Below are 13,843 nucleotides of genomic sequence, written 5' to 3' on the forward strand. Positions count from 1 at the left end.
GCCCATGGAGCCCGCAGCATCAAACGGACATCGCCTCATCTTGGTAGCTATCGACTATTTCACTAAATGGATCGAGGCATTTACTTACAAGGCTGTCACAAAGAAGGTAGTGGCTGATTTTGTCCGAAACAACATTGTCTGCAAATTTGGGACACCGGAGTCTATCATCACTGACAATGCCGCTAACCTCAACAGCTACCTCATGAGAGAAAATTATGATAAATTTAGAATCGTCCACTTCAATTCCACAGCTTAAAGGCCACACATGAAAGGGGCAATCAAGGTAGCCAACAAGAATATCAAGAGGATTCTACGTAAGACAGTGGACAATCACAGACAATGGCACGAGAAACTACCTTTCGCTTTACTGGGTTATCAGACTACCATGAGAACATCTATCGGAGTAACGCCGTACATGTTGGTATACGACAGTGAAGCTGTGATACCCGCAAAGGTTGAGATACTGTTTTTAAGAGTCATTCAAGAGGCAAAATTGGACGACGCAAAGTGGATACGGGTCATGCAGGAACAACTCATGCTCATTGATGAAAAAGGAATGGATGCAGTATGTCATGGTAAGCTATATCAGAACAGGATGGCTAGCACATTTAACAAGAAAGTGAAGCCTCGCCAATTCACACCGGGGCAGCTGGTTTTGAAGAAAATCTTTCCCCATCAAGAAGAAGCCAAAGGAAAGTTCGCACCAAGCTGGCAAGGTCCTTACGTGGTTCACCGAGAACTGTTGGGTATAGCTTTAATCTTGGCAGAAATGGATGGAAGAGTCAACACGAATCCTATCAACTTAGACGTGATCAAGAGATACTATGTTTGAAGACAAAGAGAGTTAGGTTTTTGATATAACAGAACTATATTCAACCTGACTTCCCACGGAGGGATACGTAGGCAACCCACATAGGGATAGGTTTCTCTCCCCCTTTCTCTTGTAATAGAAAAACCAAATATCATTTTTGTATGTCGCTCAGGAACTAAGCCGACTTGATTTCCTCAGAAAGGAATACATAGGCAATCCTCATCGGATTTCGTCATCTTTTGTAATTGAACTACATTCTGGCCTGATTCTACTTGGATACGTAGGATGTCCAAGTCAGACTCGGCTATTTTCATTCTTAATCTCATCATTTCAAATCTATTGTAATCGAACTACATCTTGACCTGATTCGATTTGGATACGTAAGCTTCCTGAGTCAGGCTCGGTCATTTTCATCATATTTCATCATAATCCACGAACTACATTCAGACTTGAATCTGTTTTGGATACGTAGACAACTTGAAAATGTTCAGTTATAACCTTAGGAAAGCCTTGTAATGCATTATTTAAAATTAGGATGCAATCGCAACAACAAGCAGCTACATTGTTAGAAACATCACAAAGAATCGACAGCAACAGGACAAAGTTTCAGGAGGACATGCTCGCGTGTAGAGAACCCTTCGCAACCTGACATAATCCGGAATGACGACATTTGCCTTAAAAAACAAAGTATTTTAAAAATGTTTTATAAAACAAAACATATATGTAGTAATCTGTTCCATCTACCGAACCTCACGGCACAATCATGTCCAAGGTTGGGGCAAACCAACATTGTGGTTGACACAAACCAACTCCCCCCCTCCCCCCAAAGAAGTTTTCTTTGAGTACAGGGTAGACAGGGAGTAAGGAAGCACTAGGACCACACTGGGGCAAATGATGGACTCACCATTTTCCTAAGATTATCTCTTTTCCTTTTTCTCTTAGAATTTTCTAGTACAGCTAAATCTAACTTTTGAATCCTTTATAGGTACCTCGGAATCAGACAACTGATACGGAAAAACCTGTACATAGCAAATTGCCTGCTCAACTAATAGGAGCATCTTGTACAAAACGAGCCGTCGACTTCACCGATTAAAGTCCTGTACATAGTAAACTGTCTGCTCAACTACTCGGAGCATCCTGTACAAATCAAACATCGACTTCACAGGTTGAAGTCCTGTATATAGCAAACCGTCAGCTCAATAAATCGGAGTGCACTGTACAAATCAAACGTTGGCTTCGCCAATCGGAGCCTTGTATATAGCAAACAATAAACATCCAACAAAGCAATTCACATCCCCGCTCCATCGCAACAGATACCAGAATAGACAATCACAAACCTCGTCACCAATGTTCTGCCAATCGATGGCCGCCACTTAGTTTCACAGTCAAGAGTATCTCTTGGCCATGCTTTCATTTCATTTACTATTATTTTGAATGTTTTAATATTTTGCTCATGCAGCTTCAGGCATGATTACAGTTTAGTCAATCACTCCTAAGCTGAGGTTACTTTACATTTTTAGTGCAAAGCTCTCCTAACGAGCGGAGACGCACTTTACAAATCAAGCTCTCCCGACAAGCATAGGCATTTCTCAGTGCAAAGCTCTCCCAACGAGCGGAGACGCACTTTACAAATCAAGATCTCCCCACAAGCGGAGACATTTCGCAGTACAAATCTCTCCCAACAAGCGGAGACAATTTTCAAATGCTCCGATAGCTACGGAACAGTACACAACCCCGCTAACAAATCGAGTCAAGATCAAGTATCCCAAATAACGGCTCGCCGGCAGCCAAGCATCATTTACATCGCACCTTAATATATTCTGCATTACAATATATTGGTATGTATGTATTTCATTTGTTTTATAGGAACAAACACCGCAACGTGAAACTTTTTCTTAGTAGCAGACCGAACTACAATGCTATGGGGATAGCCAACCCATTAGTGGGCCTAAGATCCAAGCTTAAGACGATCAGTGAAACTAAAAAATTTCAAATCCTTCAAATCAAGCCGCAAAATTCAAGATATCATGATTGCCCAATCTTCTATCTCGCTGTATCGTCATAATACGATACTGGGATAATTCCTGCAAGTGTCGCTTCCTAAAAGTCTTCACTCCAGAACTACATGAGGCCTGATCCTCGTTATGCCCGAGGTATGTAAGCAACTCAAAGCTAGAAATCGGCCCCAATATCCCCAATATTACCAAATCCTCCCAGATTCTCTCTTAACTCAATCTTGCAATCTTCATGCCACTCATGCAATACGTGCCTAAGGCGAGACAAAATTGGCTTTGGTTCAATTTCTTTCCCCAAAAACTCTTTCATCGTCTCCGGTCAAAGAGGGGCAACTGTTGACCGCCAATTTTGACCCTCCCTTGTAAATTAATTTATTTATACTTAATAATGTACAATAACTATTTTCAAAGTATTTTCTAGCAATACATATCTATTTTTACAAATTAATCAAGTATTAGTTTTTAAAATTAATCGCCTAGTATTAACATTATGTAATTGCAAATGTATTCACTTTTTTTAAGATTATTAAAATAATTCTTATATATACATTACATAGGTTCTATAATTAATGATAAATTACTCTTTAATTTCTAGTTAATTAGATTATTATGTGAAATACGAAATTAGTGTTACAATTTAGGAAAATAATGTATTATTATAGCTAATTAATTAAAGTAATTAGTAGTATATATAATAAATATAATTTTGCCACATTTATTGAAAAATCATTAAATTTATACAAATTAAATTCAAAAGGGAATTAAAAAACAAAGGCTACAATTGTAATTCTCAAATCAAAGACAAAATGGAAATTTTTAAATTATTTTTGGCCCGATTACTCAAGCCCAAACAAAATTGCACCCAGTCCAAACAGCCCCATCTCTCTACTGTAGCAAACCAAGCCATTCTATTTGCACCAATCACGGCACGTCACGTCACTCTCTAATACCACTAACAAAACAAATACAAGCAATCCCGGCCGTCGATTCACACCATCAACGGACCAGGTTTAATCCTTCTTTTCTCATTATTTGAAACCACCGCAAGATTTTATCTTAACCGTTGGATTACAAGGATCCAATGATCTCCATTTTTCCTCAATAAAACCCGTTAAATTGCTAAATATCAGGATCGTTGATCTAAAAGATCAACGGCCCAGATCCCTTCCCAAACTTTAACCTCAGAGACCGATCGCTATCTCTCAAACCCTAAAACATTTCCCCCTCACCCGGCTTCCCTAGCTTCTTAAAATGCTCTTTACTTTCCTCCTGCCTTAACCCATCAGTCTCCAAAACCATGCACAAAATTGTCCAAAGTCATCTCAATCAAAGCCTGAAACGCCTATATGTCCCCTACTATCAGCGAATCCTGCTATTCTTTCCCATTTCGCCGATATAATTCAAAAACCAAATCAAGCCCTAAGACCCAAAATTGTGTTACTGAGTTCGCCTGTTCTTTCCTCTGTGTTTTCAAATCCATGGCATGCATGGTTTAATTTCTTCAGCACCATCATCATTATTCTTGTCCAGAGGTCAGACGTAGTGACCTCTGGACATTGGGGTTTGTCCGTTGGTTCTTTGCCTTCAACGGTCGATTCCTCCTATCAGGTAAGCTCAACATTGTTTTTCCCCTCTGGTTCTTTCTATTCTTACTCAATATCGCTATCATCAACTACCATGTGTCACTCTCCACTACTAATTTGAATTTGTGAAATCCTAGAGCCTTAAATGGTACTAAAAAAGGGGCCTTTAATGTTCTCACCAAACACACGAAAACCACACACCTAACACTGAAGAAAAATTGCTACACTATCCTCTAAGAGTAATTCTGATTTTTCAAAACCTAGGGTTTCTTACTAAATCTTTTTCTTTGTTTTTGAGTACTATTGCTGCTTTGAACTTGAAGCTTTGGGGTATTAAGCACTAAGAGAGATCCTCGTTTGGTCTGCTGCCCTGAAAAGAATCAGTATATTCCTCATTTCTCTCTTTTGCTCATCTCCCCTTAATGCTATTAAGGTTCTAGTTATCTTATGAGAATTACAGTAGTTTATGATGTTTGTAATTATCATGGGAAAGTTTATGTTCTGATTATGATAGTATATTGTCTGCTTGTGATCATTTGTCATGCCTTTTGAGTCTTTAATTGATGATTAATTAAGTTATTGAGTGATTCTTGATGATTTTTGTTTCTGAGCTCTAACGGTCTACATGTTTAAGTTGTAATGTGTTTTGAATGATTTTTCATACTTACCTAAACTTCACAGCCTTTCATTGAGGATTCTGCAGTGATCTTTGCCTTTACATATTGTTTCCATGTATTCTATGTCTTATAGTCGAGTCAATTGTTTGATAATCCTGAATAAGATGAATATGAAAGTTCATAAGTTCATATCCTTTAACTTAAGCATTAATATCTAAGTGCTCAGATGTTTTTCTTCCCTATACCTGTTTCTGTTAACTCTGAAGGTAACTTCTGGACGTTCTCATGGTTATACCTAACTGTAGGATCCATTTGCATGAAACCATCGTGTTTGAGTTAAATTATCTTCTTTTCATGAACCTCTACTGTATATATTCTGATTAAGGTTAAGCTATCTTCCTCCTCATAGAGCAAGTCATGATCATGTTCTGCTATAGTTGACTAGTGGTTGTTGTTAAGTTAAATTTAGTTGTCTCATGTTTAGTTAGGACCTGCTGTTGCATGTTTAATTCAAAATTTACTTAGTGTAGTACTTCCCTGTCTTTAATCTCGTTAAACTACTGTTGACTTTGTGAAGCTTACATGCATCTATATTTAAGATTATCTTCCATAAAAATAGGACTTAGTTATTATGTTGTAATCAGGTGATAATTTTTAAAAAGAAACTAAAGCATGACTACTTTACATTTAGATGCTAAGCTAGACTATATGTCTGAGTTAGACTTGTTTTGATACAATACTTCCTTTATCTGAATTCCTTCTCTTCATGACATATTTAACTTGATCCCGTAATGTGCAAAGCTCTTCTGTCTATATGAAGTCACCACCTCACTTGAAGTGTTCATATATATATATGACTTAATACTGTATATTCCTGTTTAATTCCTGATTTCATGCTTTGTCCTAAACCACCCCATTCCTTTCCTTATTGTCAATCAGAAACTAAACCTGATCCTTAACCTTATGAGATCTTTTGTTGATACTATCTGAATATGATAGCTTGTTTTGGGATAACACTATTAAGGATATGACTCTGTTTACCCCTTAGGGATCCCATGTTCAAATCTATGAACTTGTAGTCATGTTGAGAGTTCAATCCTATTTCTGATATCTTCTATAAAATTGGCCAGACATAATTGTTTTGCCTGAATCTTTAGTATCATCAACCCATGTGTGTGCTAGAAGCAAACCAATCAGTTCACAGTTGGTTTGCCAGAGACAGGAGCATCTGTATCTTTATGTTGCTATATATATAAACCTTGTATAGCTTGCCTTCCCTTTGAGTGTGCTCTTCTATAATGATCAGAACTTTAACAATAGGCTTCTGATGTTTCTGCTCCTCTCCTGTGTATTCGAAAGTCAAACCTTTAAAATTCACTTAATATGATTTGGTATCAAATGTAGACTGTGTATTCTTATGTTAGGAGGGAAAGTATATTTTTGTGGTAAGTAATGCTATAGCATTTAGTTTACATTGAAAGGGCCTCATTGGCATTTAAACCTAAAAGGAATACATGTTGTTAGTGCTTAAGGGTATTTGGGAGTGGAGTTTAACTCTAGGTTGGGCTGCCCTCCCCGTGTCATGACCCAAATTTCCCCTCCGTAGAATGTCTTGACGGTACCAAGTCTCTAAGACTAGGTTAGCCTAACCCTTACTGAATTAATAGAAGAATTCGACCAATAATTAATAATAAGGAAATATAACCTTATTACACAACTTACAATTCCCAAAAGTAGTAGTACAAGCCATAAGCTCTACTGAGTTTGCTACAAAAAATCCTAAATAGAACTATTTCGAAATAGAGATAAACAGTGCAATACAATAACAGAAGGTGACTCCGAGGCCTGTGAACGCAGCAGCAGGTTTACCTTGAGTCTCCACAGCAAGATCCGTACAGCTAGCTAGCGATCGATTGACTCCAAATTACCTGGATCTGCACAAACATGTGCAGAAGTGTAGTATGAGTACACTACAGCGGTATCCAGTAAGTATCAAGACTAACCTCAGTGGAGTAGTGACAAGGGATAGTCAAGACACCTACTAGACTAGATAACCGGAACAAGTATAGGTATAGAACTAACAGAGTGTGATATCTCTACAGAACTACGCATAATGACAACAATAATACGGTTCTTGCAATAGGAAATAGAAGCAATAATTTGCAGTGGTACACCATAAGTAATAACACAGTAGATTAAGTTGGGTACAGTTTAAATCCAGTGAAAAACAAATAAAGGCAAGACAAGTAGTAACTTGATAAGAATAACCGCTTTCGCACCAGGTTTATTCAATAATCCCCATGAGGTACCAAACCTTAAAACTCACACAATTCACGGGTCCCAATTTATGAACCCTAATCACTTGGCATCTTGAGCCCTCATTACAACTGATAACTGCACGGATGACTCACGTGCCAAACGACCTTATCCCTCGATTTCCAACTCCGAACGACTTGAATCTAGCCAAAATAATTTCATACTATAATTATAACTATAGAAATCTAATTTAAATAATAAAATAATAATCTTAGCTAAGAATTGAAAAATCGCTCCAAAAAGTCGACTCGGGCCCGCGTCTCGAAACCCGACCAAAATTACAAAAATCAAACACCCATTTGATATCGAGTTCAACTCTACCAAAATTATCAATCTCCGACCTCAATTCGTCCTTCAAATCATCAATTTATATTTTGAAAGATTTCTTCAAAATTTCCCATTTTCCTCAACTCAAAACACTAATTATAAAAGAAAAATAAAGATGGAATCACGGAATATAATAAATTTCCGGTGAAGAACACTTACCCCAATGATTTGCTTGAAAATCCCACGAACAATCTCCCAAAACAAAGGTCTACAACTCAAACTATGTTGAAAATGGTCAAACCCTCGACTTATATGATTCTGCCCAGGTATGACCGCACCTGCGACATAACTAGCCGCTTCCTCGACGTCGCTTCTGCGACAAAAGAACCGCACCTGCGAAGTCCACTGACCAGCTTCCCTATCGCACCTGCGGATATCCTTCCGCTTCTGCGCAACAGCAGGTGCGCATGCCCAAATCACTTATGTGCTCCATCTCGCCTCTACATCCAATATTCTGCTTCTGCGGAGACGCAGATGCGCACCAATTTTCCGCATCTACAAAGGCTGCCAAGCCCATCCCTTCTTGCACCTGCGTCTTCATCTTCGCATCCGCGATCACGCAGGTGCGGAAAATACTTCACACCTGCGACAACTGCCCAGTCCTTCCCCTTTCGCTTCTACGATAAGAGCCTCGCCTATGCGATCGCGTACCTGCGGTCAACTCCATAACAGGTGCGAGGACACCAGTCCAAAACCCTTCAGCATTTCTTAAGTCCAAAAACCCAATCCGTTATCCATCCGAAATCCACCCAAGGCCCCTGGGACCTCAACCAAATATACCAACACGTCCTAAAACACGATACAAACTTATTCGAGGCCTCAAATCACACCAAACAACGTCGAAATTATGAATCGCACCTCGAATCAAACTTATGAAATTCCAAATCTTTCAACTTCCAAAACTCATGCCGAAATATACCAAATCAACCCAGAATGATGTCAAATTTTGCATGCAAGTTCCGAATGACATAACGGAGCTAATCCAACTCTCGGAATCGAAATCCGACACTAATAACACCAAAGTCAACTCTTGGTCAAACCCATTAACCTTCCAAAAACATCAACTTTCCAATTTTTGCCGAAATGCTTCAAATTACCCTACGGACCTCCAAATCCAAATCCGGATGCACGCCTAAGTCAAAAATCATCATACAAAACTATTGGAACCAAAAAAATTCTATTACGGAGTCATCTACACAAAAGACAAATTCCGGTTAACTCTTACCGCTTAAGCTTCTAAAACACGAATCCTTCTTCCACATCAATCTCGAATGATACGAAATCCAAACTCGACTATGCACGCACGTCATAACACATAATACAAAGCTTCTCGAGACCTTAAGCCACCAAACAGAGCACTAATACTTAAAATAACTGGTTGGGTCATTACATTCTCCCTCTCTTAAATAAACGTTCGTCCTCGAACGTGCCAAGAATCATCTAGAAGTCATCAAATCACTGAATGTATTCATCCTAATTACACTCGCGGGTGACCCCACGTCACCCCAATCCACATAAACCCGATGACACCACCTCAACTGGAATTTAGCCCTTTCACCAATATCAATAAGCCTTAGAACCGAAATTCTCACCATCTAATCATTTGCAAAAGACCTGATTCCTACATCCATACCCGGTATCAGACTCCACCGGCTGCAAAAACTTATGCCTACACCCACAAGGTACAACCACATGACGTAGCAGACACATAGGCCCATAACAATATCTCTAATCACCATAGCTTCCCGTAATCAAATCCAGTACCAGCAATTAGCCTCATATCCATTAGAACCCTATTTCAAACCTTCAGAACACTTACAACGATGCAATAAACATGAAGACCTCATCATTACTCACCCGAATCAACAAGTCACACCTGACACCACTGGGGCACAACGCGAATATGATTGAACATACAAAGAGAAACACACGAGAGAACTATCAAACAAGCCCGAAAGGCACAACTCCCTATCAGTACCATTCTACGAATCGATTTAGCAAGGAAGAATCAAAGTATATGAACAAATCACAAGGATCTCACCCTGATATAACTCCACCGCGGCATGCAGCCCGGTTCAAACGTATCAAATCACATGAAGAAGCGAGGATCCCATTCTCAGCTCTGAATTGTAGGTAGCGTACACATCACACCAACCAAAACCTTCCACTAATTCAATTTCGCCGACAAAAATCACAACACGTACTGAACTCTCACACCGGCAGAGCATCTAAATCACAAGTCGTAACCCATCACCCAGAGCTCACATCAAAACTACCGAATGAGGAACAAAAGTCACTCAAAATCTCATAACTCTCAATAATGAGTAAAAACAAAATGGTGGAAATGGGCTACCACTATAGAATCTCCCAGCAGGGATAAACACATAAGCAGAGTACTAATTTACGAAACTCACTCACATGTGATGCAAAATAGGAGGACTCGTCCCGATAAACAGAACCAAAATAAAATACGAATGATGCTACTCTATGACAAATCAAAACCATACCTGTACAACATCATCTCGTGTAGTGGCCTCAGGCCTACTGTAGGAAACACATCAATGGGATGGGCCTCCCCCTCTTAGGTGCCATCTACTTGCCTGACCTGTAACCCAAGCTGGTGGTGTAGGGATATCAGCAGCTGGAATCGAACTCATAGCCTGAATACCCCACTGTGACACTTATATCTGGAGTCTGGGACAATCCTTCACCATGTGGCTGGTATCTCCACACTCAAAGAAACCTCTCGGCTGACGTGGCGGTAGAACATGTGCGGTACGGGTACTCTGAGACCCATGGGTACCTGAAACACTGTATGAAGCCTGAAGTGCAAACTGAACTAGCTGACCCATAAAACCTATACCATGTCGTACCCTGCCTCCAAAATGAGGACCACTAGATCTCTCCGGTCTGCGAGACCTTTTAGCCTCCCTGTCCTCTCTCTCCTGACCCCGCCTGTCCTCTCTTTCCTAGTCCCACATGCCCTCTAATTGGCGGGCGATCTCTACCACCTTCTGAAATGGAACATCTGACTCAAACTCACAAGCCATGCTGAACCGGATATCATGTGTGAGCCCCTCAATGAATCTACGGACTCGCTCTCTAACTGCAGTGATCAAAGCATGTGCATGTATGGACAAATCACTGAATCTAATAACATAATCTAACACGGACATAGTGCCCTGGTGCAGCTGCTCAAACTCCGCGCGCCATGCATCCCGAAGGGTCTGAGGAACAAACTCTCTTATGAACATCTCTGAAAACTGAACCCATGAAAGTGAAGATGCATCGTCCGGGCTACACAACTCATACGCTCGCCACCACTGATATGCCGCTTCCTTAAGCTGGAACATAGTAAAAGCAACCCCACTCGTCTCTACTATACCTATAGTGCAGAGAATGCGGTGGCACTTCTCTAGAAAACCCTGTGCATCCTCTGAAGCCAAACCACTGAAAGTAGGAGGGTCATACTTCTTGAACCTTGCAAGTCTTAGTTGTTCTTCCTCAGACGCTGTGGCCCTAACCATGGTCTAAACTGGGACCATAGGCTGAGTTGCCATGACACCTGGAACCTGACCAATGTGGACTCGCTGCTCTGGAGTACGGGCTACGGGAGTTTGAGTTCCTCCCCCGATCTGTGAAGTAGCTGGTACAACCGGAATTAACCCTGCCTGAGCCAATGTACCAAACATGCTCAATAACTGTGCTAAAGTCTCCTGAAGTTCGGGGGTAAGAACAGGCGCCTCCTATACCTGTCCCCCAATTAGAGCTACTGGCGGCTCCTCAGCTTCTCCTCTAGTAGGTGCCCTCGTTGAGGCACGTGCTCCTCTTCGGCCGCTGCCTCTACCTCTACCCCTAGCGACACCTGCTCCGGGGGCAATGTCATCAGTAACTGCAGCTCGTGTCCTCACCAGCTGTGAGAGAATAGAATAATAAAAGCTCAAACTGCGAGATCAATAAACTCGCACGATAGGAAATGAAGAAGTGAAACTGTCCTAATAGTTCCGTAGCTTCTAAAAGATAAGTACAGACGTCTCCACATCGATCCGCAAGACTCTATTAAACTTGCTTATGACTCGTAGCACGTATGAACCTAGAGCTCTAATACCAACTTGTCACAACCCAAATTTTCCCTCTGTAAGATGTCGTGATGGCACCTAGTCTCTAAGACTAGGTAAGCCTAAGACTTACTGAATTAATAGAAGAATTTGACCAACAATTAATAATTACGAAATAAAACCTTATTATACAACTTACAATTCCCAAAACCGATAGTACATGTTATAGGCTCTACTGAGTTTGCTACAAAAACCCCTAAATACGACTATTTTGAAATAGAGATAAACAATGTAAGTACAATAACAGAAGGTGACTCCGAGGCCTGTGAACTCAATAGCGAGTTTTCCTTGAGTCTCCACAGCAAGATCTGTATAGCTAGCTAGCGATTGACTGACTCCAAATTACCTGGATCTGCACAAACATGTGCAGAAGTGTAGTATGAGTACACCACAGCGGTACCCAGTAAGTATAAAGACTGACCTCAGTGGAGTAGTGACGAGGGACAGTCAAGACACCTACTGGACTAGATAACCGGAACAAGTATAGGTATAGAACTAACAGAATGTGATATCTCTACAGAACTTCGCATAATGACAACAATAATGCAGTGCTTGGAATAGGAAATAGAAGCAACAATTTGCAGCGGGACACCACAAGTAATAACACAGTAGAGTAAGCTGGGTGCAGTTTAAATCCAGTAAAAACAAATAAAGGAAAGACAAGTAGTAACTTCATAAGAATAACCGCTTTCACACCAGGTTTATTCAATAATCCCCACGAGGTACCAAACCTTAAAACTCACACAATTTGCGGGTCCCAATTCATGAACCCTAATCACTTGGCATCTTGTGCCCTCATTACAACTGATAACTGCACGGACGACTCATGTGCCAATAGAACCAATCTCACATATAAGACAAGTAGACTGTGTACGTACAAATGATCGGTAGCATCAATGTTCATCTTCTTAACCGATAGGGTGATAAAGTACGTGTATGCTTGTGCAGGTGTTCTATCACAGTTCGGGCCAACGAATAAGAGTAGAGAAAAATGAACGACACATAAGGGATGATCCCCACAATTTGCACCAAGTAAAACTCACACAGGTTAGGCACAACACTACACAAATATCAACAAAAACAATGCCCCCAGGCCATCACAAGTCATCACAAATCAATCCCCGATATAGCCCACCTTGACTCGCCACGTGCGCAATAATAAAGTAAATGCCTGCCTTGTATCTCCGCACGCGCATAATAATATTCCCATCTTGTCTCGCCAAATGTGCAAACCTATATATATAGTCCGCCTTGTCACACCGCATGTGCATATATCAATAGTAACAATAGCACGGCAGAAACCTCGTGCAAACACCCGAACAAAACCTCCCAACAATAACACGTGTAAAAAAATACAACATCACAATAGAATGACTTTAACAACATGTGCCCATATTCAACAACATTTCATCTAAATAGTGTCAGTACCATAACCGCGCATATACCTCGGCTCGACAAACTGAGTACAACATCAACAACAATAACAATAATAGCACGAGAATATGACAAGTTAATCAACTCAAGATATTTGGATCACAAAGAAGCGGTAGAACGAGCTCACAAAGAATAAACACAATAGGGAATACTAGCCTCAATAAGAATGGCTCAACAAGGGAGAAATAATATGTGACAAATTATTCAATTAATGATAAGCAACAAAAAAGATAATCATAACCTCAATTAAGGGTAGACAACTACAGAAAAGATAATAATATTTTCAATTAAGGATCTGCAATTAGGAAAGGATATCATGGCAATCGAAGAGGAAACAACTTCAGTTAAGGAACACAATAGTCAAATAGGCAATAAAGGTTGAACATGAAGCAACTAATTCCAATTAAGACACGTAGAGTGAAACTAGTAAATGGGGAACTTAACATAACAAAACAACCCCATATCTAATGAACATAAGAACCTAAGATCCCTAATGGTCAACTTTCCACAAATAAGCCCGAGCACGTACTCATCACCTCGCGTATACGAACTACACATGACACAATTAGCACCAGAGACTCAATACCTAAGGGGTAGTTCTCTCCACACAAAGTTAGGCAAG

At 40.3% G+C, this 13,843-nt stretch overlaps 2 protein-coding genes across 2 annotated transcripts; one reads left to right on the forward strand and one right to left on the reverse strand.

Moving 5' to 3' along the window:
* The first annotated feature begins 265 nt into the window (after positions 1-265).
* LOC104092665 (uncharacterized) lies at positions 266-832 on the forward strand. Its single transcript, XM_009598321.2, has one exon. It carries the CDS (start codon positions 266-268, stop codon positions 830-832), a length of 567 nt encoding a protein of 188 aa, XP_009596616.2.
* A 9,806-nt stretch (positions 833-10,638) lies between these two features.
* Positions 10,639-11,196, reverse strand: LOC138894116 (uncharacterized). Its single transcript, XM_070178795.1, has one exon. It carries the CDS (start codon positions 11,194-11,196, stop codon positions 10,639-10,641), a length of 558 nt encoding a protein of 185 aa, XP_070034896.1.
* Between the last annotated feature and the right edge of the window lie 2,647 nt (positions 11,197-13,843).

The sequence above is a fragment of the Nicotiana tomentosiformis genome, chromosome 6 (genome assembly GCF_000390325.3).
Source record: "Nicotiana tomentosiformis chromosome 6, ASM39032v3, whole genome shotgun sequence".
Taxonomy (NCBI): domain Eukaryota; kingdom Viridiplantae; phylum Streptophyta; class Magnoliopsida; order Solanales; family Solanaceae; genus Nicotiana; species Nicotiana tomentosiformis.